The sequence below is a fragment of the Phycodurus eques genome, chromosome 18 (assembly GCF_024500275.1).
Source record: "Phycodurus eques isolate BA_2022a chromosome 18, UOR_Pequ_1.1, whole genome shotgun sequence".
NCBI classification, from domain to species: Eukaryota; Metazoa; Chordata; class Actinopteri; order Syngnathiformes; family Syngnathidae; genus Phycodurus; species Phycodurus eques.
The window spans coordinates 10,759,678-10,786,394 of NC_084542.1; the positions used below are offsets into that span (position 1 = coordinate 10,759,678).

The following is a 26,717-nucleotide window of genomic DNA, read 5'->3' on the forward strand; positions in this document are numbered from 1 at the left end:
ACTGTGAATATACTGTGGTTACATGATTCATCCAATATAGAATTATTGTTTTGTTTGGAAGATTGACTTTTCATGGTTAGGCTTGTTTCTTAATACAGTATACATGTTTGAAGATGATTGCCGAAACGTGCAAAGACTGAGAACTGTGTAGTACTAATTTGTGGAGCTATACTGTTAAGCAGTTTTTCACCTTTTCAGTTTTCCTGATTTTTCCGAAAAATGCAACTTCCCTTTGGATAGTCCGCTGGCGTGGTCGCTTTAGAGAGCCTCGTTGTTACGGTGTGAAAAAGCCCTGTGACGACCCAGTGGGATATACATCTACTTGGACTGGAATGTTTTTTTTTTTGTTTTTTTTTCTAAATTCTGTGTTGCTAAATGTTGATATTTAGACGTTGAGAGAAAAAACAAGAACACGTGAGTTCTGTAAAAAAACGTTTTTAAAGCATTGACAAATATACTGCCACAAATGTACTCATTTATATCTGAGCAGGGTGAAAACCATGGTTGACCATGGGGACGGTGCGAGAGGGGGAACAAATAATAACAAACACAAAACAAAACAGTTAACCTATAATTGGTTCTCCAATTCACTCATATTGCTCACTTTTCTTTTTGTTTTTAAATAATCCCCCCCTTTCAGTGAATTTCTACAAAACTTCAAAGGGCATCTTAAATTATGTTTAGGAGCTATTGGTGGGAATTTATTTTGGTGGACCAAAGTTTTGGTCCTTTGGAGAATGTGTGCATTATGGGAGTCCCCACAAGTAGAGAAAAACAGTATACACATACACACACATGCACATGCACACAGACACTTTACATTCCATTACAGACCATGTGCAAACGTAAACATACTCCCAAATATTACTCTGGAATATGTATAAGGATTCACAAATTCAGAAAATACAAAAATAAAAGCAGCTATAATATGGCAATGTGAGCCCTTCAATACAGCTAGTACAAGTGCATCTCAATAAATAGAGAATAAAGAATATTGTGGAAAACCTTTTTAGTAGATTGATTAAAATAACAAAGCATATATCACATCAATTCACTGCACCAAGAGTTCAATATTTATTTCACATTTTACACTTTTGATCGTACTGTCGCTTACAGCTAATAAACGCCCCAAATTCAGCACCTCAAGAAATTAGATTTTTATTCAAGAAACAATCAACATCATTTTAAACATAGAAATTACATAAGAATTGGCCTTCTAGAAAGTTCAATGTTCAATGAATCTGTATAATATATGACTTCTGTTTTTTTAATTAAACTACTGAACTGAAGTAAGTGAATTTTTCAATGACATTCTAATTCAATGAGATGCACTTGTAACGTCCCAGCTATGGGCAGGATTCCTTCCAAACTTTGGACACCCATTTCAGCAGGATTGTTTTGATTGGTGTCAGTCCATCTTGGGGTCTGGCCTCCAAAAGCAAATAAAAGTCTTTTAATGACATGATCATTAACAAAATCTAAAACCAATGTACGGCATTCAGTATGTACAACAATCCTTTAAGTGCCATAAAAAAAAAAAAAAACATAAGCCTGGACATTTGGATAATTCGACCTGATTATTTAAAGAAATGAGGCACCGAGTACGAGCGGACCAATTGCATTCCGGACCAAAATGGCTTTTTTTCATTCGATCTACAGTTGGAGTTCAAACATTATGTAAAAAGGTCTTGAGCTGTAGCGTCTCGTCCACTGACAACCTGTCGTGGTAGAAGCTCAGTCCGGTCAGCAGTTCCACGTCGCGGACGCGGGCTGTGTGCAGCTGCATCCAGTCCTGCGTCCACGTTAAATCTGAGCCGGTCTGCAGACGAAAGGGAAGGCGACCCATTTTAGGAGGACAAGCCAGTGAAGCATTTTAAGCCGCGCGTCGGTGTTACTCACAGGGCAGCTCTCGGTGTAGTCAGCTCTGTGTGGCAGGATAAAGGACCTGACTCTGAGAGGACCCTCGCAGTTCGCAGGACCAAAAGTGGAATTCTTACAACTGGTCAGGATCACGAAAAAATGCGTCGGCATGGGAGCTTCATTTCTGGTGAAACGGGACATAATCAGTTCTCGTAGTCAGGTCGTCACATTCTAATGCTGTGTAGTCCTCTCACGACAGTTGTTCATCAGAAATACATTTTATTAGACCCAAATGTCTATGTGTATGGGCCCAGATTTTTATTACATTATTTTGACGAACGATTGTAATTTAAAACACAACCTGGGAGAGATTAACAGTAGTTTTTTTCTGGCCGATATGGTAATAAACCTATGCACAGATAGGAAATATCGAGATCGATCACTTGCATTGACATGATGCGACTCCGCCAATTAAAATCATAGTAAAATCGAAGCTTGTGAGTGGAGCGAAATTTTGTGTTCAAAATGCTCACGCACAAAAAAGTTCTTTAACTTTCTATTTACTGCATTTATTAAACTGGATATAGTTATTTTCCCAGGCTCTTTAAACGCCTTGTTCAAAAGCGCTATGTTTTAACATAAACTTAAAATTCAAGTTCATGGTGAAAATCAACAATCCATATTTAGAATACAATACCCTAACTATAGAGGAACCCTGCTGCATATTAGTATAGCTATTATTGTTGCTCTACTTTAATAATTTTGTGCCCACTTGCTGGGAAAGTGGTTCTCATGATTTCATTTATTTTCTCAAACATATTGGTTTTTAAAGCTAATTTTTGACTACTTCTGCATTGCATCGCAGATTTTCACACATTTACCAAGTCGGTGAAGTTTGGGCAACCTAAAGAAAAAAAAAGGAAAAAAAATCTCATCGTCAATGCTTGACTTGAACATAAATATAGACCAAGAGAAAATAATAATTACTGGAAATTGTGAAACGCTTTTTGTATTACCGTGTCAACATGTACAGTACATGTACATACTGTAAATACTTTCTGCTGATTAGCAGGTTCAAAAATAGTTTTTTGTTTTCATTTTATTAAAATTTTTTTTAGCTGCTGTGTTGTGACAATCATTTTGTTTCCTACGACCAATGGGAAAATCAAACCTAGGAAGGTTTTATGATTCAAGTCAAAATTAAGCATTTACAAAAAATGTGTGAACGACTTACGGTGCAAGGGTCTTGAAGGCGTCAACTTTTCCATTATAATCTTCATCAAATATTGGACCACTCATAACGTTGACTCCATTCAGCTGCTCTGAATACCTTGGAAGCAGGACACCATGGAAATAGTTCCAAACGTCTGTTGTGAGAGGAAAATACCCAGACAAAAATCATTTTCAGTATGTTAGGTACGCTCACTAGTATCAAGTTGTTTACACTATGTCACATTTAAAAATAAAAATATGACATACAAACAATTACACTGAGATTTTTGTATTTTTATTATACAACTTAATGACAGCACTTATGTAGTTTACAATTTTATAGTTGAAAAAAAGTCAAACTCAGTCAGTAATGACAAATTATATTTCAGTTCAAAAGTACAGTATTTTGATGGTAACATTAACAAGTTTATATCATTTCGCCTTTATAAACCAACAGCAACGAATTTGAAATGAAACATTTTCGGACATGTAGAAGTTCGCAGTAGCCACTAGGGTGCTGCATCTGCAAGCTTGATCAACAGTTAGGCCTCAAACATTGACTGAGTCAGTTTTCATTGGAATGGGTGGTCCCAGTAAAAAAAAAAAAAAAAAAAAAAAGTACAACTTTTGCCTTGCTGCTGCATGAATCACACAGCACGTGTTTCAACAAAAGCACACGTGGCTTTTAATTGCACATGATGAGTGCAGCTGGATGAAAAATAATAGTAGACATGAAGGATTAACTTTAAAACTCTTGTTCTAAAACCATAAAATTGACTTGTTTGTGGTCCCATATTGCAAATGGATATACCTCACCTTTAAATGCGGGGAACATTGGCGCCATGTTGCTTGTGATGCGTGAGTTTGTCCCAACTTCTTTGACACTCAAGTCTTTTGGAAGAAAATAAGCAATACATGCAAAAATACAAGTGAGTAGTATACACTACAGTGAATACTTGCATATTAACGGTTTGGCATTTGTGAATTACTGTTCACACCCACATGCATAATGTTTTTGCACAAATGGCTGGGCAATTGCCACAGTGACTGTACTGTTTTTTTTTTTTACATGACGAGGCAGTTTTGAAACATGATTCGATTGAGGGCCACGCGCACACAAATACATCGACTCACTGGGGGGATGCAGCAGGCCGCGGCTGTTGTCGTTGCCGCACCTCTGGCTGGTGGCTGGTGGTATGCGGACGTCGGCGCGAATACACGCCTCCGGAGATGGGTTCAGGGGCTCCGCTGCGGCCTGAAAGAGCGGATCGGTCAGGAGTTACGGTACAGCGTCGGTACCGCGGTCCACAGAACCGTGGGTGTCGCTTAAGGTTGCTCGGCTCAGCACTGACTGTGCGTCAGTGAGGGCGTCGAACTGTTTCTACCTGCTCTCCCATTGTAATATTTATAACCTCAACCTACAGTTGTAAAACAGAGTAATTGCACATTGAAAACAAAATACATGCCTCTTACAGCTGTGTAATGTACAATCTTAAGCATGTAAGCCACTTACTTATAAACAGTACAAAGGTCATTTGTGTTATAACATTTACTGTAGACTAGAAGTTGCAAGGTTCATAGGATGCCCAGCAAATGAAAAACGATGTAATAAATATATTTCTAAACCTGCAAAGTTATCGAATAAGAAAATAGGATCTTGAAAATCGGAATACTTTTGAGGGCAGATATTAAAAAAGATTTACTGTACATATGATGTTGAGATGAGAAATAATTTATTATTTTGGTCTCATTGTGTTAACTGAAAAAGTTATGGGCTTTGAAATTTCTCACACACCTTGCAAATATTATTGGAGTTTATATGAAAATACTTTAGTAGGGCTGTCTGATGTTTATCTTTAAATGATAAAATAATATATAGATATTTTTAGCTTCTACACGGCGCAACAACAAGGCACCCTAACGCGGCCACGCCAGCGCGAAAACCCTGTCCACACATTGGCTGCCACATCAGACTTCAATAAAATGACGTTACTTCGCTTTCAGAGCAAACAACGTGGCGCTCTAAAGCTGCCAAGCGTCTGGTCCACATGAGTGTCAAATCAGAGTTTAAGTTTAAAAACAAAAAATCCCCGCTCCAAGATGTTACACTTTTCTCGGCGCACACTTAAGGCCAACAACGAAGCACAGCCACGCAAGCGGACTTTCTGAAGGGAAGATGTATTTTTGGGGTGCTAACTAACTACATATCGCAATTGTGCCGGATAACTACTGATACGAACGAAGGCCCTAAAGTTTTAATATATTGAAGGAGGAATGAGTTTCTTTTTTTCTTGTTTTAGCCACGCCCCAATATTCAGAAAAAGACAAAATCTTGAAAAAGAGTTTTCACAGTATATCGTGCGTTGACAGTATGGGAGGCCCCTCAAAATTTTAAAAACCCCTGTCATGAACCGCTACAGTATGTGCTACAGGGTTGCCATGCTGATGACAGAATGTATGTTTCCTGTTGCTAGCCAGTATCCCATCAAAATTATTTGAAGCTATTATTTTAGGGTTAAATGACCACATCTTGATTTCAAGATGTCAGAAAGCGACAAATCACTCCCTAGACAGCAGCTATAACATTACCCCCATTTCAATTGTGACTTGCCCAGAATAGAAACAACTGCCAGTTGCATTTCATTGGACTCCGGAAGCAAACAAGAGGCAACGTGGCTCAAAATAACATTTGGAGTGAGTGACAACACCACCAACATACAGTAGCTGGGGATACACACAGAAGAAGGCCAGGGATTAGTGTCATTACTACGTGGGTGGTATGTGCAAATTGTTCAAGCTCACTCCATAGTGCCTGCACCCTGTACTCGCTGGGGGTCCCGCTCAGTGGGGTGACAAAGACAACTCATGTATAACATTAGAAACAAAAACATTACAGCAAACATGCAAGGAGGTTTGGAAGCACCGAGCCCAGTGAAGTCAAAATAAGGGTGACCAAAGGTTATGGAGCAAAGTTATTATTCAGCAGTCCTGGGTGACAAATATTGTAAAATATTATATACAGGATGGTGCAGCTCAATAGCACAATATTGTAGAAAAGTGAGAAAATACCAATTCCTACATAGACTAAAAAAAATCATTTTGGATTGTTTCTTGTGTAATATTCCAATATCTTAAGTTGGCGAATCATTAGCTGTAAGATAGAACCATCCAAATGATTTAAAAAAAAAAAAAAAAATGAACCATGAAATATTTTGCGCGGTGTGTAGTCAATCTCAATGATCGATGACTTTCACTTTTCAATTTGAACTGCTAAAACAAAATGGGGTTTCCATGATATTCAAATGTATTGAAATGCACTTGTTGACTGTATAGTGAACGGAAAGTCTTTATTTTTAACTGGGCTCTGCCTGACATCACTGTTCGCAGTAAACACGCAATGAGAATGGAAGGAAAAACTTGAGCATACATGAGCGTGGAGATGACAAAGAAATGCTTAGAAGAGCAATTCACACAGTAAAACCTTCATTCACAGCGCTGGCCGAGGCTATGTTTAGGGATGAAAGACTCACCACGTTCAGGATGGTATACGACACCCAGAGAGCAATGTGACGGTCGTGGCTGTAGCCAGTGATGTAGTTGGGCTGGTGAAGCAGACAAAAGGTTGCGTCCGGCTGCACAACGCTGGGGACGCCGAAAGGATGGTGGAGGCGACGTACCCTCGATTTGACAGCTGCAAAAGAACATTTCAAGCTTCCTATGTCACACTTGAATACATTCACTTTTCATCCCGCATGATGAAGGAATGACAGAAGAACAATAGTGACCTAATCCACAAAATGTTTGAAATCAGATTGCCAACTGTAGGCATGCATGCACACACACACACACACAAATCTTGATTACAAGATGCAGTACCAACATTTTTCCTCAAATTAAAAAAAAACCCCACCAAAATAAATAAATAAAAAAGACTTAACAGCAGGGTTTTGCTTCCATTCATTGGGGAAAAACACTAGTATATTGACCTCATTGAGTACAAAGGAACTTTAGCCTGCGGAAAAAAAAAAAAAACTTTTGGCCAAACTGCTGCCACAAAGCTGAACTGCAAAACTAAAATGTCTAAAAATACAACTCATGCTGGCGCTACGAACTATGAATAAACTCCCCGTGTGCAAACCACGCATGTGAGCTATGCTTTATGGTCTCGTCACACTAGCTTGAATGTAAAACTGAGAAATAGAAAGACACTCACTGGCATTTGTAATCGTAATTAGTGGGTTCGTGTCTTCACCCTGAAGGAATAATACAGTTTAAATATATTGTACACTGTAAATGACATGATGTAATTGATGGTGTGGTTCATTGCTGCCAAGATATTACTGCTTAACTTCTCCATGTTGAGTAGAAGGAAACACAGTTTACCCTTTCTCCTTCTCCGAGTGGCTCGCACGCGCAATTTAGGTCGACAGCGGGGTGGGAGGAATTGGCCTCGCAGGGGGTTTCGTGGGAGAGCTGCGCGGGGTGAACAGGGAAGTGGACAGGATTCTTGAGGAGGTGGTTCAGACTCCCGTGTGTACCGTTGTTTGGAGAGGGAGGGATGCCGAGAAGATCTGGAGTGAGGGGGCCGATCAAATGTTAAGATATTTGAACTTACATAGGCGTTTCTAGCCCATTTTGAATCTCAGGACCCTTACAATTTGAGGGATTATCTATTTATTTTTTTGACTGTAAGACCTTATGAAACAAGCTAGAAATGTTTATAACCATACAGTACTCGGTTAAAACGTAACATTTTAGCAGCAAAAATATAGCCATGTAAGATAAACCTGCAGTATTAAACACAGAATAAACTGTACTGATGATGTGTCAGAAGTCAAAAGTGCCACTTACCACACATGAGGTTATATAATTCAATGTTCTCAAAAGGAGGTACAAAGGTGTTACTTTTCAATCCTGGACCGTGACTGATGAAGATTGCCTGGAAAAACAAATGTGTTCAGATTTCAATTGCATTCAGTAAAACAACAACTCTATATTTAGACTCACATCTAAATGGAGAGAAAAACCAGGGGATTCCATTTCCAGGAAAGAAAATATGAGGAATGTGGAACTCCGCCGAAACATTGCTTTCTTAAATCTTATCTGAATGATGGCTGCTCATTTACCAGCATGATTGATACAAATCTGAAAAATTTCACACGCTTCTTTTAAGCAGGATATTCATGCTCACGGACGAACATCCTGCCATTGTCTCACCTGCATGTTGGTGAAAAGGTTATCGGAGCCATGGAAACCGCCCGTACAGTACTTGATTTCCTTGCTGCTTCTGCGCACATTGAAATAAAAACACTTTATTAATAGATCATGTTCAGTCATACACAAAAAAACAAGTCAATACAGTACTGCTTTGTATTCAAAGTCATCAAGACTCTAAGGAAGTACTAATGGAACTTGGAGGCGAAATGGACCAATCAGCAAGCTTTCCCTTAAATATTGAATATATTAATTCATTATATTCATTACCGTTCACACCCACATTCACACCTATGGACAATTTAGAACGCAGGTGTCAAACTCAAGGTCTGGGGGCCAGATCCGGCCCGCCACATCATTTTATGTGGGCAGTGAAAGCAAATCCTGTGCGTCAACATATTCGTGATTCTTGCGAAACTCGGGACCAAATTTCAAATAGTCAGCCATAATGAATAATACCGTTGAGGTATTGCAAGCATTTTCTTTGTGTTGACAAACCACTTTTTAATAGTAATTTGAACAATAGTTGAACAAACTATTATCCTTGACTTCTGATTTCAAAATTAGCCCTGAGGGAAACCGTGAGTACAATGTGGCCCGTGACAAAAATGGCACGCCCGATAAAGAGTCTTCAATGAACCTTACGTGCATGTTTTTGGAACGTGGGAGGTCACATACTCACTTGATTTACTTTCTTTCAATAATTATTATAAGCTTCTGTTTATATTTTTAGGAAAGTGTTCACCCAAATAATTTGGTTCAAATGAGCAATTAATCTAAATCACGATGATGACTTACAGAGCTGCCTGCCAGCCTTCTTTCATATACAGGTGTCCTCTCTCTATTCTCACGTTGTTTGCAAAATGAAAGCGTTTGGGGAGGTTCTCTTTAAGGTACGCCCTCGCTGGCTGATCGGGAGTCCTGCACTTCAGAACAGACACAGAGCAGGCACAATCAACACATGGCGCTTTGTTTGACACGGAGCCAAGCAAGCAGATAATCTTTCATCCACTTGTATCAATACAATAAGTCACGTTTGGAATTCTCTGCATACCGACAAGTTCTTCACCAGGCCCTCGTAGTCGACTGGGGGAGAGAAACAAAGGGGATGTTCACAGTGAGAAAAAGGTCAGGGGGCGCCGCGCCACGTGCGGTTGGTTGCAAGCACAGGAAGTTGGATGTTGGGAACTCACAGGAAAAGAAATCGTCTGGCAGGCGGCTGGGTCTGATACGAGCGGCCGGGCCTTGGATGACGGTGAAGTCGTCAGTGTTGTTCTGGTAGGTAGACACAAACGCTGCCCTTTCACATGTTGCTTCTTCCATGCCTGTAAGAACATAAACAGTACTGTATAACATACTAATACAGCAACCAAAACATTATATGGACCTGAGCAATCAAATATGATGTAGACAGAAATAAAACAATCAAAATGACATTAAAAATGTGTGGCTTGTTCTGTGTGATGACATTTATTTCGTTTTAGGTAGGAAGACAAAGATCACAGTAAACCCTTGAAACAGATTGCTCGCTTCTGCCACAAGCACTGTTTTTACTCATTCTTTTTAATCGATTGTTCCAGAGGAGCAGTAAGGCAGAAAAGCGGTTAGCGGGTCAGCCTTACTGGGTTTAAACTTCTAAAGGGGGGATGGGCCGACCTTTAAGAGATAATAATCATCCTCTCACATTCACAAAAACTACCCAATTGCTTTCATAACTTAAAGAGTGCCAGGGCCCAATTTCAAATCTGAAAAATCCCCTGATTCCCCCCAAAACCTCAACACATGAGACTACAATCAAATTAACCATTATAAGTGGACGTGAACATTGAGATATTAAAATGCTAAGTAATAATCCGTCCACTGTACTCAATCTATACTTTCATTTAAACACATGACTTTATTCATTGACGTAAATAACAATTGACACACTGAGATACATTATGAACAAGAAAACATGAGCATTTAATCATACCATTTACATACTACTTGCATTTCAAAACATGGACTTTATACATTGAACTCAATAATAGCTTCATGATTTCTCAAAAGGAAATACATACAAAGCACAAGTGCTATTTATATTGCAGTAAAATGATCTTTGAATTCTGAGTAGAAACAAATGATTGTGTTTGTTTCTCGCATTAAAGTAGAAAGAAAGCAAGATAACAACATACAGTAGGTAACAATACTGCAGAGTATTAGTCTTAGTGTCAGGGCCGTGATGAACACTTTTGTTACCCACAGGCAAAGAAAAGTGAGTGATAGCAGACTCAAAGATGACACTTACTACGCTATATGTGATAAAGTAATATCGTATTTAAAATGTTCATAACTTTTGATTTGAAAGGGCTGTGGGCCATCGCGGTAAAACTAATGATGTCAATTTCTACTGTGGACGTCGGATAGCAGGTATGTATCTCCTCCCATCCTTTTCACAATAATAAGCCATTCATTCCACATTATCCCTTGGACCTTCAACTTTTACATTTCCTCTTCTTTTGTCATAAATTGGCTAAATTAGCAACATGTTATTTGACTCAACTTCTGTTGCTGGTTTGGAAAAATGCGTAAAATGCAATGCAAAAACAAAAACCAAAAAAATGGGCTGAAGAATTCAAAGTAGAATAACAACTTACAGATTGAGCGATACCATTTTTTCGTAAAGTGAATGCATGGCATTGTATAAACTTGGCATTTTACCAGGGGTGTGTCTACTTATGCTTTACTATATGCTTTACTTATCTTGAGTAATTATATCATGTGACTAAACATACAGCTGGTAGCACTTTTTCCTTAGGTCACACACCCATTTGGTGAGCTCCCTTTGGCATGTACCCGCAGTTTTCCTGTGACAAGTGCAATGACTCAACCAAGTCAAACATTTGGAAGGCGACTGGAAGCCTCAGAACCATCTGGGCCTACCGGACGCCATTCGACTGTGAAACCGCAGCGACTTCAGCCGAGCTCAGCTGATACCACACGGTTTTTGCGCCTTCAAACTTTCTATCGCAGTCGGGCCATTCGGTGACATTCGTGTCGTTTCATTGTTATGTATTAATTTCGGCTGCTCAACTGGGGTTGCGTTGGCAGCAGAATCGGGAGTGAGGCCTCCACACGCGCAATGAGGCTGATGAATCCAAGCGAACCTGTTCCGTGGCTCGTGGTGACGGCGGGCAAATAATGTTCTCAACTCACCGTGATCCGATACGATGATGAGGTTGACGCAGTGGAGCAAGTTCCTGCCCATCAGACCATCCATGATCATCCCCATAAGCCGGTCCACGTTCTTCAGGGCCTCGACGACCTAGAGAACAAATGAGTATCATCTTAGGCCAAACATAAAAAAAAATAGGATCAATATAACATTGACCAGATAAATGTTTTAGGTTGACAAAGTGTGAAAAGCCCAAATTATATAGTTTAAAAAAAAATAAAAATTAAACAGTGTATCTAACATTACTTGATGCCAATACAAACCAACACTTCTTTTAATGAGTTCTAGTACGAGAACAATGTGTTTAAGATTGCTGGATAAAATATGAAATACTGTCCATCAAAATGAAAAGACATACTATAATAAGTGGCTAAAATATTCAAAAATAAATGTATTTGACTGATGTATTATTGCAAATGAGCAAAATAACACCCTTACAGTACATTTAATTATACAGGGTGTTCAAACATTTCTACATCATTTGAAATATGATAATCTGAGTTACAACAGGTCAGAGGCAAACCAAATTAAGTCGGCTTCAAGTTGAAAATAACATATTTAGATGTCATAACCGATTTCACAAAGCTTCACAAATGTTCAGTGTGACATGACACACGTTTTCCTTTTTGCCTCCCTCTTTGAATACGAATAATGTTCAAATCTGACTCACGATTGGTGTGTGTTTCATTGAATTTACTCTAAAATGCCCATTGCACACTCGTCTGACTGTTCTAGATTATTTTTCACACAAAACCTTTCACTTACTAGTTACTACTAGTAAAACAAAGTAACATTGCACTTAACCTTAACATTAGACTTAGTTTTACATATCCTGTTCCAATTTGAGATAATTTCAGCAAAATTTGTTATGAGACTAAATGATGTCCTTTTTTGGAACAACCTGTATATTTTTTTGTATTTATTATCATTATGGTTCTTGGTAATTGGCTGAGAGAACCCAACTGTTCTTCTGCGAGGCAGGTAGGGTCCATTTTGAACACCCATGTACCATGTCATGTTATCAAATACACTGAATAAACAAAATGGCCATCTAGTCACTGTAACCTACGGGTAGTGAAAAAGGAAGAAAATGGGATTAAGCTGGTCATATCCTTGCAGCTATTGACAGCGTCCATTCTTTCTACAGGCTCCTTTCCAGTTCCTTCTCACTAATTTCAATCAAGCATGCCAATTTCGACCTTACTTTTATGAGACCTGTTGAGACAAAGCCTTACTTGGCTGCTTCCTGGTCCGTAGTAATGTCCTGATGCGTCAGGCTCCTCCAGGTACAAAGTGTAAAAGTCAGGTCTAAAAAATTAATAGAGAAATAAAAACAATCACACATTCTGGAGTCAGCCTCTCTGGGGTGAGGGTGGCAGCATGGTAGGATTATGTGACTTTATGAAGAACATGCAATACCGTTTTCCTTGTGGTAAATCCAGCCACTCAAACAGCGTCGACACTCTGGCCTCAAAGGTGGTGCTTCTGTGCAGACACGTCAGCGCAGCGCAATATTACGTGATATGACCTCTAACTAGAGCACGTAGCAGAGGTCACATACTGTACATGCAAGTCAGAAGTACAGTAAGTCTCAAGTCTTAACTTTCAACTTTCAAGCAAGTCCACCATTACAGACATCTTCACCAGCAGGTGCAGAAAGAATTTCTCTCTGCATTATTAAAGACTCAACCCATTTTGCACAACTTTTCTTCCATCCGCTCACCTCGAGCAGGAGGCTACTGAGCATCCCATGCAGGACCACCAGGCTTCTTTCCGGAAATTAAAAATTGGCAACTAAGTCTTGACAGTGCCACTCTTACCTATTATACACTTTGTAGAAATCTGGGAGGATGCCATTGATGGCGACATCTGATCCGGGCCAGAAGAAGGCTCCAGTTTTTAATTTGTGACGCATGGCAGTGATCCAGACCTGGAGACAAGTGAGAAAAGGTGACGAGAGAAAGAAAGAAGAGAATAGAGTATTAAATGAGAGAAAAAAGTAGTGCACAAGTCTTAAATCAAAAGAAATGATGCAATCTGACTGCATCTTTAAGACCCTGAGAATAAAACATCTGAGAGTCCGTGAAATATTCGACATGTTTATTTACATTAGTCATTTCTCCACAGATGTTCCCTGCCATGCTGTTGACAATGCCAATGTGAAGCAACGCATTCCTGCAGAATAACTCACTCCTATCCTGGAAAGTCCTCTACTCCATTTGCAGCCAAAGCCGAAGTCACTTCATTATTTAATGAAATCTACAAAGTGCAGTGTGCAGGCCCCACACACTGTCAAAGTTTCTCCTAAATAATACAGTATAGTACTCCATGTGAAATATATTTCTGTACATACTCCCAGATAGAAAATACAGTACATAGCATCATGGCAGCACACATTTACTTACAGGCTCCCCTTGGTACCATTTTGGGCTGAATTTCTCCTCACTTTTCAAGGAGAAGAATGCATTCTGGGTTACGTCGTACATCTTGTTGTCAATGATCCCATGGGACTCTGGGTAAAGGCCCTGTAGCAACGAAATAATAGTAGACAGGACCTCTGTTGTACCCTCAAAGAAATGGAAACATTACTTGTATTTAAAGTGCAGAGTTTTAATATAACAAAGTGATTTTACAACCCCAATAAATAACTATACAACAAATGACCACACCAAACAGTGCCTTTGAAGAGATTCCCAGAGTTTTCTTCTGACTTGAACTTTGTAGAATTAACTACCAGGCATCATGTTGTTCGAGTGTAATACTCCATATAAAGTGCAAGTCTATGCTTGTGAGCATTCCACATGTTATGACATAAGATCTCTAGGTTAACATTGACTTTACGGTTGCCAGCCGGGGGCCGCATAAATGTATAATCTCTAGTCGTGTAACGGTAGTCCAGAGTGTATCCCGTCTCTCACCTAAAGTCAGCTGGGATAGGCTCCAGCTCACTTGTTGTGACACTTATGAGGACAAGCCCTACGGAAATCGATAGATGGGTGGTCCGAGTGAGTCCAAGTAAAAGAGGAGGTGCAGTCCATACTTACGGTGGCAATAGAGTAGTGGTTTGGGAATGTCTTTGTCGGATACACTGGCCTCATATGCGATGTGGTCGTACCCAAGGCTCCTGCAACACAGAGTTTGACCTCATGTTTCCTAAACCACAAACTGCCGCGGAAATGCAACTTCTGCCTACTTACGTAACTTGCTGATGACGGGTAAGTGGCTGCCGTGATCTTTTAGATACTCTGCCCGGAATCCGTCCAAGGACACCAGGATGAGCGGCGACCTGGAGAAACTGAGCAGGAGGCGGCAAGATTAGTGAGAAACTTTCAAGGTTGATTAATGGACAGATACCCAGCGGGAGTCACGTTCACCGAGGCAGTGTATGGCAACGCAGTGCAATATGTCAGTGAAGAGGGAGGAGCTTTCTGAGGCCCCAAAAGGAGATGCAAAAGTCACATAGAGAACACACGGAGACGCACAGAATGACAAATGCGTCGACTGATGAGGACTTAAAGATCAAAAGATGTGTGAGGCTCAGCAGGTCTCTTTGTTGCCCAAATAGAGTCACACATATTCCTCATTGTCATGTTGATGATGGGCTGTGTATAAAACATAATAATGGTTGATTTTCTTTTTTTTTTTCAAGAAAATGTAAGTGATTTAAAATTGTTTCTCGTAGAACTGTTAGCGGCCTTATCCCACTTTTCATGTTTTGGTTTTAACAATTGCTGAAGATTCATGTTGTGCCCTCCCGCTCTCCTTGCAATGGCCCCTCCACTTTGGGAAGAACATTTCCACTCGTATTCTGACACCGGCTACTTGTCAACATAACATTACGTACCGTCCTTCACTATTCTCATTTTTTTTCTGATTTGATTAGTCCACCCCTAACAGGTGGTGTAGACAGAATGTTTGTCTAAAAATTGCTTTCTGTAACTTTTTTTTTTTTCTTTTTTTCTTTTTTACCCAGATGTCTTAGTAATACTAACATGCATTCAGCCTACGCAGTGAGAAAGGACATCTGGACTACTGCATTGTTTAAATTATATAAAAAAAAAAAAAAAAAATATGGAACAACATTCGGTTGACCTAAACCAGGCTGTTTTTGCATTATCTTACTTCAAGAGTTTTTATAAAACCGCATACAACTCATGAGCAATGGATGTTATCACGATACCTCTCTGTGTGTGGATTAAAAAGGGGATGTAAAATAGCAAGAATGTGCATTTAAAACTATTTTTAACAACCGAAGATGTAGTACTAGCCCTATTTCCCCCCCCTCCCATGTTCTAATGAGCCTGTCTGGGATAACACACACCTACATGCCTGAGTCATTCGACGTGGTTTCCACAGAGACACTGATTTTTCCACACTTACGGAAAAACAACTTCCACCACAGAAGGTCACTTTTTTTCAGATGCAAGAAGAGGGAACATCCATGCAGCGACAGACAACACTTTTTTTGTTTTCCAGAGCCACAAACTGACAACGGACTGCTAGGAACAATGGTCTCCACTCACCACACATGTGGGTGTCACCAGTAAATGGGACTATTTACAGAACCACAAAACAAACTATTTAACATAAAGAACGAAGGGACCGGTCTGGTGTGGTCGAAAGCAGGACGGCTCAGATTGGAAAACAGTAGTGCCTTGCGATACAAGTTTAAATCAATCCGTAATGACACTCAAAGCAAAACACAGGTTTTTTAAATCATCTTTCCCCATTGCTATGAATGGAAATGCCATTTTTCCATTCCCGACTCCTCAAGAAAAGGAACAAAAAATATCACTCTATAACATGTTACTTTAGAAAAACATATTAATAATGTCATTAAATTGAATGTAAAGAATGACAGTTTGTGTGTCATGATTAATTCACTATGGCTCATTCTGGTGTGACTTGACCACCGCGGGAGCAGTATATACAGTCATGCAGACACAAACAAACAAAAGTTTCACAAATACTGCAAGTGACTCAGTAAACTGTCATAATGTTAGTCATTTTTCACAGAGGATAAAGTATATATGCCTGTGAGTATTATGTTTACTGTCTACATGTATCACTGCACCGTTTGTGTTCAAACACCCTTTGCTTAAAGTGTTATAAGACCGCGGCATAGATTCTGCTCGTTACCCATCAATGGCATTTCCCATTAAGTGTTGGCATTAAGCTAGCAGATTTAAAGGCTGTGCATATTGTATAAACACATAGCGTCCATTACATATGGCACAGTTACAGTATATGTCGGGTATGTTAAATGACAAGGAAGTAAAAGTATTACCTTGGCGGACACTGTGGCTGTTGACTTGCCATAGAGACATCCAGCTGCAGCCAGTGCCCACCATCACCTGGGGAAAAGAGGAGCTGTCATTGGGAAGAAGGCGCACGCCTACATGGAGTAGCTGAGCAAATAGTAACCTTGATTTACTGAACGGCAAATGGTGGGTGGCATCCATTTGGGAGGGATTATTTGTATAAAGCCACTTAAAATATACATTTTAAAACAGTGGTACAGTAGATCACAATTTATGTCAAGTGAACGTAGAGGGGCAGCACGTTGTCCTTGTCGTGAGCAGATCGGCCTCAGAGTTTTGTGGTTTAGGGTTCAAATTGAGGGGATTGTCTATGTAAATAACCTTCATCAGTATAACTGTCAAAAAGTGTTTAAATATTACGCAACCACTCGTGGGCTGATTTTACGAATCTTGAAGGAGGGCTTTATATTTTCAAATCTTACTAAGCATTTGCTGAGATCTCTACTTCCTTTGATCACTGTATTTATTTTTTATTTTTTTACATTATGTTTGATTCGAAAATGCACTCACTGGCTAAAACATCAGGTATGACTAGAATGCCTAGAGTTGTATTAAAAATAATGCCTGTAAAAAGACAATAATGCACAGCTATGACAGTCACTGTCAAATGGTTGTTAATATAACAATGACAAATTCCTTGTGTTGTAGAACTCCAATGAATCAGACATATTTCACATACAGCCACGTGGCAAAATATTGGACGAAAACCAATGAAAAATGTAGACTGTAGATGAATGAAACGTCAAGCCCATTCTGAGACACAAAACCTCCCCCAGCGTTTGTGAAATCAACCAAGTAATTGTTGTATAAACTGGAGGACACAAGTGAAAATATCACCTACTTGGCAGGCATCAGAGCAGTGAAGTATTTCATGAATCACTGAGTAGAAACAGCCAAATAAGGTCTAAAACATTGGCTTTGGGCTATTTACAATTTACAAGTCCTTGCTCTACAATGACATATGAACATACGCAAAGAATCGTGAATGAAACGGTGAGGGAAGTTTTCCCATGGGAAATAAAGTGAAACAAAGGCGTTTCTAGCCCATTCTGGGGGATGCTGAAGAAGCACCCCTAAACCTCGAATCTTAGAATCAGCCCCTGATGGAAAGTCAATCAATTTGTTTCAGGCTCAAACTGTCGCCAGCATAAAACCATTCACAGGCAATGTTTCCAGCTCATCCATGACCCTAATACGGACAAGCAGGATAGAAAAGAGATGGCGCATTTTGTACTGAACAGCCAGCCAAACAAAGCCAATGGAAAAGCTCAAGTTTCACCAGATGTTTGAGCTGATGTCTCATGTGACCTCACATATTATCCAAGTTTTGGACCATTCCACTTCGGAGGTTCCGTTGTTCTTAGATCTTTCTTGGAATGTTACTACATTTTTTTTCTCATTGCCAAAGCGACTCCAACAGATTCATTCCTGTGGTGGAGGGTAGATGAGGGGAAAGGCCAATTCTCTCTTGCAACACAATGAATGAAAGCGCTTTCTTTCTCACAGTCATTTCTTCTATCAGTGAGCATGTTTTGTGAAAGATGTACAAAGCCCAAGTAAGATGCACTCATCTGTCTAGTGCCAAAATAAGGCTGTGGTGAAGTCTATTTTTTTCCATATGGTTTCCATGCCACGCTCAATCGGAAATATACAGTAAGTAACTATATAAGGGTGGTGCCAGAAGCGAGAAGACACTCCACCCAGGATGGGGACAGCTACACACAGCTGGGCTCAATGACTCTTCCGCTAACATACAGCAGACGATTTGGATGAGATTGTTTGTGACAACAGCCCTTCTCGAAGCAGTTTGTATTGCAAACACGGCTAATCGGCCCCCATCTCATTTGAAAATGTATTCACGACGCACTGCGTGACGCAACCTGACAAATGTTGGGCGTCAGCACACTGGCTCAGAACTGTCTGCTATGGTAATGTGCCCCACCCTTTTGTGGTGCTTGAATTACTCAGTGGGTTTTCGTTGAATAGGGGGACTTTCTAGGAGACTAAAAAGACAAAACCCCAGAGAGGCTGTTCTATTTTTAAGTTGCAAAATCCAACGCATGCTTCAGATTCCTCACATTGATTATAACCCATGCAGGGAAAGAGGTCCTTTTTAAACGCACACTCAAGAGAAGGTCACAAACAAAAGGGGAACATATCTTGAAGACATGCTGAGTTTTGACCAATACACATTCGAACCTACCGTCTTTGGGAGGTTGGTAAGCCAATACTAGTGCAAGGACGAGGATGAGTAAGCAGAGAAAGATAACCTGCAAAAGAAAAAAATGTTCGAGTTAGTCATAAAATGTACATCTATTGTAGTCAACACTGTTAATGTTTATGTATATCCAACACAGATAAGTTGTATTTGTTTCCAGTCTTTGTGGGGGAACACCTACTGTTGATTGGAGGTTTTAAGGAATTTACAACTTGTGGCGGACCCTAAAGCAAAAATGTATACATCGGTCCAGAAAAAAAAAAAAAAAGAGTAATTGACGACCTTCCCAAAATGTTTTAGAATTGCCTACATTATTAGTTGATTAATTAATTGATTAATAAATTAACATAAATATAATCGTAAAAACCATAACGATACCACAAACCATGATCCCAAAACAGTTGAATATCGTTTTAGCTGAGCAACGACTCATCCAGACATGACTCAACAATAAGGAAGTGACTGGGCAACAAAATGGCATCCATGGCAGAGTTCCACAATCTGAATGATTCCCAAGACTTTTGGGAGAATAGTTTACCGACTGACAAGATGAAAGTTGTAACTTTTTGGGAGGTGCGTGTATCATTACATCTGTAACACAGCACTTCAGAAAAAGATCATACCAACAGGCAAACATGGTGGTGGTAGGGTGATGGTCTGGGGCTGCATTGCTCCTTCAGGACCTGGACGACTTGCTATGATTGACGGAACCATGAATTCTGCTCTTTACCGGAAAATCCTGAAGGAAAATGTTCGGCCATCAGTTTCTAACCTCAAGTTGAAGCGCACTTGGGTTCTGCAGCAGGACAACGATCCAAAGCACACCAGCAAGTAAACTTCTGAGTGAGTTTAAAAAAACAAAATAAGGTATTGGAGTGGCCTAATCAAAGTCCTGATATTTTGAATTATTCAAATCAAATCTGGCAAGCTTGTTAATAACACTCTTCTCTGTGGTGTGTCAATTTTACAAGACATTTATATTCACTTTACAGTTTCTTCTACATGTAAAAACGTTTTTGGTGAAGCTTACTCATATCCATTCGGGCATCAGCTACTTTGTCATTGTGATGCAAAAACTCTTCCAAGTTTGAGAAGCCAGCCGGATAACCTGCTTTGTTCAACAATTGTCCTGAGTATTTTATTGACTGTATGCGTAGAAATAAACATTTAACTCAAGTTGGAGTCTAAAATGACAAAAAAAGAGCTATCAATTATTTTCCTGCCCAACCTAGAATTTTTAATCAGTCCCCTCTTTCCCGAAAACGATTTTCTAATGTTCCCCTTGGCCTGCTGTAATTGGAAAGCTGCGTCTTCCTTTGATGCCTCATTGGTAGCAGGGGGTGGGGTTTCATAATTAGAGGGGATGTTCACAGATCAGTTTATATCGTCAGGCAGGGTCCTTAAGGTTGGTCACCGCTGCAGTGCGTACCACATCAGCACGGCAGAGGTGATTGTGGAAGAAAGCTGATTGAAAAGAGCAAATAGAAGCATAAACATTCCACTAAAAAGGCGCATCTATTTTCACCCCCCCCCCCCAAAAATCAATTTTGTTTACTCTCAAGTTATTGCATAAACCAATTTTGACAACTGGCGTCATTTCGTCAATTCCCCTTCGGCTCAAAGCAATAAAATCATCACATTTATTATGATGTTTCATTCGCTTCTTTTGAAGGTTTCTGGTCCAATTTGAACGTTCAAAAGTTTTTTTTGTTTTTTTGGGGCGTTTACAAGGGTGACTCACTGTTTACAAGGCAGAGTAAACACATGCGTCCTATAAAAACATACAGCTTGCTGCGTAATATCCAGACAGATGTTTTGTCGTCTCTCAGACTTTTCTTTGGATTCTCCTGACTGGTGCTCTTTAAATATTCACAACAAAAGTCACACTGAACCGCAACAAAGAATATCCACATATGGGCAAAAACACAGGTTTCAAATGGTATCTCCTAGTTTGATGCAAATTGGAGTGCTCTGTAAACTGTTATATTCATGTCCTTACTCTGTTAATCTCGTCTGATAGGCGTTCAGTTCATAGTCTTAAGGGAATAATCGGCCACCAGAGAACTATTTTAGATCAAGTTAGAATTCCGTGACAGGTATGAAAATATGCTGTGGTCACGGTCTCTGTCTGGGTATTCAGAGTTTAACAGCTATACAGGCGGATAATGAAGAGAGTGAGTTGGCTCCTCGGGAATGCCCCTTCGCCCTCTTTGTGGTCTGTGAAAGTAAACAGTCTGTCTGTTTATCGAGTAAACAGTCTGTCTGTCTATCGATGACATTTTTCAGGTCTTCTGGGCATTTGGTGGGATTGTCAAAGTGGGGAGCATCACTGGAAACACGCTGATTTGATATTAAATTACAGTATTAGCTCATTCTAGATTCCAAAATCTTTATACTACAATAAAAAGGACTATTTGAGGTATGTTCCAAAAACATTAACCTTGAATAAACAAACAGTAAGTGAGCAGTGAGCTCAACATGCATTTATTAAAAGGTAATGAATATAAAGTGAGTACAAGCACAGCAAACTAAACTGTAGTTGAACATGGACTCTGGAACTAACGCAACGCTGGCTGGTCAAACCAGATTATAAAACAAAAAAAGAAGGAACCCCCATGCTTGCCGCCAATATTGTCCATCAAGTGCCTGTAAATTGAAAATGTCTCCTAAATTTGACACACCACAGAGAAGTACGGTTAACAATCCTGCCAAATTTAAATAATTTCAATAATTAGTCAAGTATATAAAATGAGGCTTCAAAATCGTGAAAAATCAGGCCTTTGCCTCCGTGGGTGTGTCTGCTGAATGACTGAAACCAAGCCCCGCTTAAAATGGATACAACTTTGTCTAGAATCTTTCTTATGCCTACACATAACTACCACATATGCTTAGGGCGTGAAAATATTTTCACTTAAATCCTCCGGTAGCTAGAATATATCCTGGGTCGTCACAGAGCCTTTCTCATGCCAAGACAACGAGGCGCTCGAAACAGACCATGCAAGCGCGAAGCTCCTGTCCACACACTGGCCGTCATGTCTGCCTTTTTTTCCCTCCCTCGGTCTTCTGCCTTCGCGCCGTGACATGCGCACACTCACAGCTGACAACGAGGCGCTCTAGAGAGGCCACTGTTATGACAAAATATAGCCTGTACTCTTTTAATATAATACTCCATAGTTTTGATGCGAACGAGGGCACTCAAGTTTTAATATAGTGAGGGACGGTCGGATCATTCCGGGGCCAAATTGCGTCACTGTGCCCATTTTTGCTAAGCACCCCCCCAAAAAATCTGGAAAAATAGTTTCACACTACAGCCCCACAATTGAATACAGTGGACCGGGCCGGACTGCGAATAGCAAAAATCTGCGCATAAATAATGGCCATTATAATTGAATTTTTTATTTTATTTTTTTAACCCCCAAAATTCTTGATTAAGCGAGGGTAAACTGCCACTACGGTTCCGGTATTAATCCTGAGCATTGTAATAATCCTTTTTGAAGCACGATCTTGGATGACCTTGTTTGGTGGTCTAGAATATCGGTGGACCAGCCGGAAGATGTTGTGTTTGCGAGGACTGTACAAACATTGCTGCAGATACATTCATTCGTTTATCATAGCGCTCTGTGTTGTTTTGTTAATAATGCTTGTTTATAATTTGTGTTTAATGTTTACCCAACTGTTTGCTAAAAACGAATATATTTCACAATTGCAAGGGGAGTAGGAAGACAAAATATGTCCCCCTACTTTTGTTACTAGTCTGAAAAATTTTCAGCCATCCTTTTTGCAAGCTCTTCCATCACAGTGCAGTTTACCAAGGACTAGTGTTACAATTACTAGCAGCTGTATGGTGGCTGTTATGTACTCCAGGAAACAGCAGATTGGAGTCAGTAGTTTGCCCACATATGTCTCCAATCAAAGCTGTCCGCTGTCATTTTGTTGCATTTAGCTGGAAAACCACTACAAAGGTGATCACTGGCGTCAAATGGCTGAATATGCTGGATACAGCGTGTTTAACTATTTATTTTTAACTGAATTGGTGGATTGAACTGATTTTACAGCCAAAGCCAGTGTTGTATAGTTGGTTTTTAAAACAACAAACAAGACTGTCTTTGCCATACATACGGTTTCTACAAAGCCTTGCTTGCTTCCCAGATTTAGCCTGACCGCAAATATTTTGGGTTAGTTTTCATTCCACCAAGAGTAAACAATAAATGTTGATATTTTGGACACGAGTTACACTTAAAACCTCCAAAGGTGAAAAACAAATGCCCAAATATAGCAAACTGTTTACTTGTCCAATGTTGTAAATTACCTTGCATACATGGCCAACTCTGTCCTTATGGTGGCCTAAGTGTTTCTTGACAAAGCCTCTCTCATAAAAACAGCAGTCACTTTATTAGGTGCACCTACACAATCGAATAAGATCCATAATTGGGCCTTGAGAAGACATCGGAGCTCTTGCTTTGGATCACATTATATATTGTGCAAAATGTGATTTTTTTAAAAAAATTTTTTTACTGCGTTTCCTGTGTTACTGCTAGTACGACAGACATAAAAAGTCATTAAAAAAATGGTCTGCTTTCACTTGAAACTTCGGTATCCTGACCTCCATTTCACCAGCAGCTGGAAAAAGACCCTCACCACTCACCCACCCGAACCTTCTCTGACCCCTTCTTGCGGGGTGGAGGTAGTGGGGGGATGGAACTCCCATCTTTTGGCAATAGGGTGAAAACATTTTGTTTCCGTGTTCACACACACACACACATACACACGCACACGCACACACACGCACACAGTTGCAGGGGCCTCAATCTGCTCCCCTAAAATCAGAGGCGGATTTTGATACAGGCAACATGGACAGTCGCCCAGGGCGGCACGGAAAACAAATCTGTCAGCACCCCCCTCCCTCCCGTAATGAATCCCAGCACCCCGAAACGTCTGATCCTAGAATTGCCCCCGGTGAATCATAGGAATTTTTAAGAGAGATTCCCATTTTCAGAGTTAAGAACAACAAATGTAAATGCACTGAAATTGTTACGTTAAGCTGTAAGCAGGATTCTTGTCCCATGTATGACACAAGTCATAAGGAGATGCACAAGAAGCCATTCTCAGGAGAATGCAGAAAATAATAAAAGAATCCTAAACTGCAGTGATGGACATAATGTTTAAAGGCATACAAAAAAAGAGCAAATGACAAATAAAATATAAACAAATTCCCCCCTCTCAGTTTTATTCAACTATTTATTTTCATTTGTCAAAATGCAACGTGCGATAATGTTGTGGGACTCACCTCAATAAATTGACCTTTGACTCATTGAAAAACTCTATGTGGCCTTTCAAATTTGTATTTGAATACCCCTAATATACTGTATAGTCTATGCAATATAATAATTCAATAACTCTTAAAGTATGAGAACCGCTTGTGGCACGCCGGCTCCCTCTAGTGGTGCACGAAAGAATCACTGATTTGAAATGTTAAACTGATGCTTGTTTTTTAATTTCATCATTTTTTTTATGAATCGTTATCGAAGTACAGTTTCTCAGTTTCCTATATTTAACTGATATCTATTTTCAAATGTCGCGACTAAAAGTAAACATTGGTGAGAAAATATATACTCAGGTAAAGCGAGAGGTCTGACGAATCTAAAAGTTGTGCTCTGTTACTTTGTGTGCGATTTAACCAGTAAAAAGGGTGGGAGGTTGTAAGTTAATGACAGAAAGCAGACTGGGGAAAAGAAAAGAAAAAAAGTTATCCATTATGAAGAGAAAAATTGGCAATTCAAAGAGCAGTGGATCCTGTCAATGTTGAGGTTTAGGTGGATGCTCAGTTTGCATTCCGTGTATTTTGCAAAACATACCCCAGAGATTATTTTACAACGCTTGCTCTTCTTCTGCGGCGTGCGCCTCTGACTCTCCGGTTCCGACGTGCCAAACGCGGACAGCCTATGCTCCTCTTCCTGCTTGGACGCTTCTTCCATGGTTCTCGGCTGCTCCACGCACACGCGCCCCAGACGAGTAGGAGACAGAGAGTGAGTGTGTGTAAAAGGGGTGATTAAAAAAAAAAAAGGGGGGGGGGCGTATGTGGCCCTCTGTGCTCGAGCGTAGCACCGCCTCTTTTCTTTTACTGACGTCTGCAAGGTTTTTCAGAGTTGAATGGGAACTTCCATTACTTGGATTTTGGAAAAAAATAAGAAAATAGGGCATGTCACGCGAGAAGTTGTCTTAATTTGGAATTTGAAAAGGCCATTTCTACGTTTCTGTTCCGAGCAGCAAAAATGAACTAACAAGGCGTTTGAGTGTGGTCGCCCCCTTGCGGTCAATCTGGAATACTGCGATCCCTTCGATGCAGATACAATTTTTATTATTATTATAAGAGTAGAAGAAAGTGACCAAAACTGTTCAATTGTTAGGGGGTGTTAAATTAAAATATATAAAATTTTGGAGACTATTGTGTTAAGATGTGAAACCGAAAAGGGGGAACTGAAACTTTTCCTTTATTTTATTTTTCTGAAACTGTTGGATTTATCTCACCAAACATTATAATGAATAAACACAAAAGGAATGAAGACGTTGGTCATTTTACTCATGAGGAGGGCGCACTGGGAGATTGTTCAGGTTACAGCCTCTCAACACGCTCTAAACAATCTCTCCCGTCGCTCCTGCATTTATTTGAAAATAGGGAGGTTTCTAAGTTTACAAGACATAACGTACTAAGCTACAAGACACAACACACTAAGGGTAGGGTTTCAAGGTGAAAACATGGCACCTGCCACGTCCCGGCCACGTCCTTCTCTCAGATGATTCCTGCTGAGTCATCTTCTTGAAGGCGAGACATCTTTCTTTCTAAACATTGTCCATAATACTAATGCAAGCTAAGCAAATAAATGATAACTTCTACAATATATCTAACAGAAACTCAGCACAATATTTGAACATGTACACTTTTTACTTTTAATTTACTTACTCTTTTTTAATTCTTATTTTTTAAATGGATCCCTACTTTTATTAAAAGAGACAATATTACAGATGCTTGATTGAGTTTGATTACTCTGGCAGCATTTCGAACGTGTACATCGCTTGCTCATGATTAAAATCTGTTAAACTAACATCCATTTTCTGAGCCGCTTCTCCTGACTCGGGTCGCGGGCGTGCTGGAGCCTATCCCAGCAATCATCGGGCAGGAGGCGGGGTACACCCTGAACTGGTACAAACAACATACAAACAACGGGCAATTTAGAGTCTCCAATTAATGCCTGTTTTTGGGATGTGGGAGAAAGCCAGAGTGCCCGGAGAAAACCCACGCAGGCACGGGGAGAACATGCAAACTCCACCCAGGCGGGACCGGGGATTGAACCTGGGTCCTCAGAACTGTGAGGCTGACGCTCTAACCGGTCGGCCACCACCCCGCTTAAACTCAGATATATTATTTTAATATTTTCAAAGAAAAGAGTGGACAATTACATCCGTTTACTACTACATTTGAATCATGTCATGCGCAACCCAAAATTAAGTATAAACTATAAGGCATTTCAGAAAAGCACAATCATTAAGCAAAACATAGCAATAAAGAACATAATGAGATGTTCCCTGTTCAGTAATCAGTGCGATTTTTAAAGCAAAATTGCCAATATTTAGCAAATTCTACCAGGGTGTGAAAAGTTATCAACACAACTGTACATAT

The 26,717-nt window shown here is 39.9% G+C and overlaps 1 protein-coding gene across 1 annotated transcript; it reads right to left on the reverse strand.

Moving 5' to 3' along the window:
* Positions 1-419: 419 nt before the first annotated feature.
* Positions 420-25,058, reverse strand: enpp1 (ectonucleotide pyrophosphatase/phosphodiesterase 1). Its single transcript, XM_061704809.1, has 23 exons — positions 24,895-25,058; positions 19,025-19,091; positions 16,788-16,854; positions 14,698-14,795; positions 14,545-14,624; positions 13,906-14,025; positions 13,321-13,430; positions 12,920-12,985; positions 12,736-12,808; positions 11,482-11,590; positions 9,480-9,611; positions 9,341-9,372; positions 9,085-9,212; positions 8,290-8,359; positions 7,924-8,011; positions 7,456-7,643; positions 7,286-7,325; positions 6,603-6,763; positions 4,207-4,327; positions 3,889-3,963; positions 3,095-3,227; positions 1,900-2,044; positions 420-1,819 (listed from the first exon to the last, which is right to left on the reverse strand). The coding sequence occupies exons 1-23, from the start codon at positions 25,012-25,014 to the stop codon at positions 1,667-1,669; spliced, it is 2,376 nt and encodes a 791-aa protein (XP_061560793.1). The 5' UTR covers positions 25,015-25,058; the 3' UTR covers positions 420-1,666.
* Positions 25,059-26,717: the final 1,659 nt, after the last annotated feature.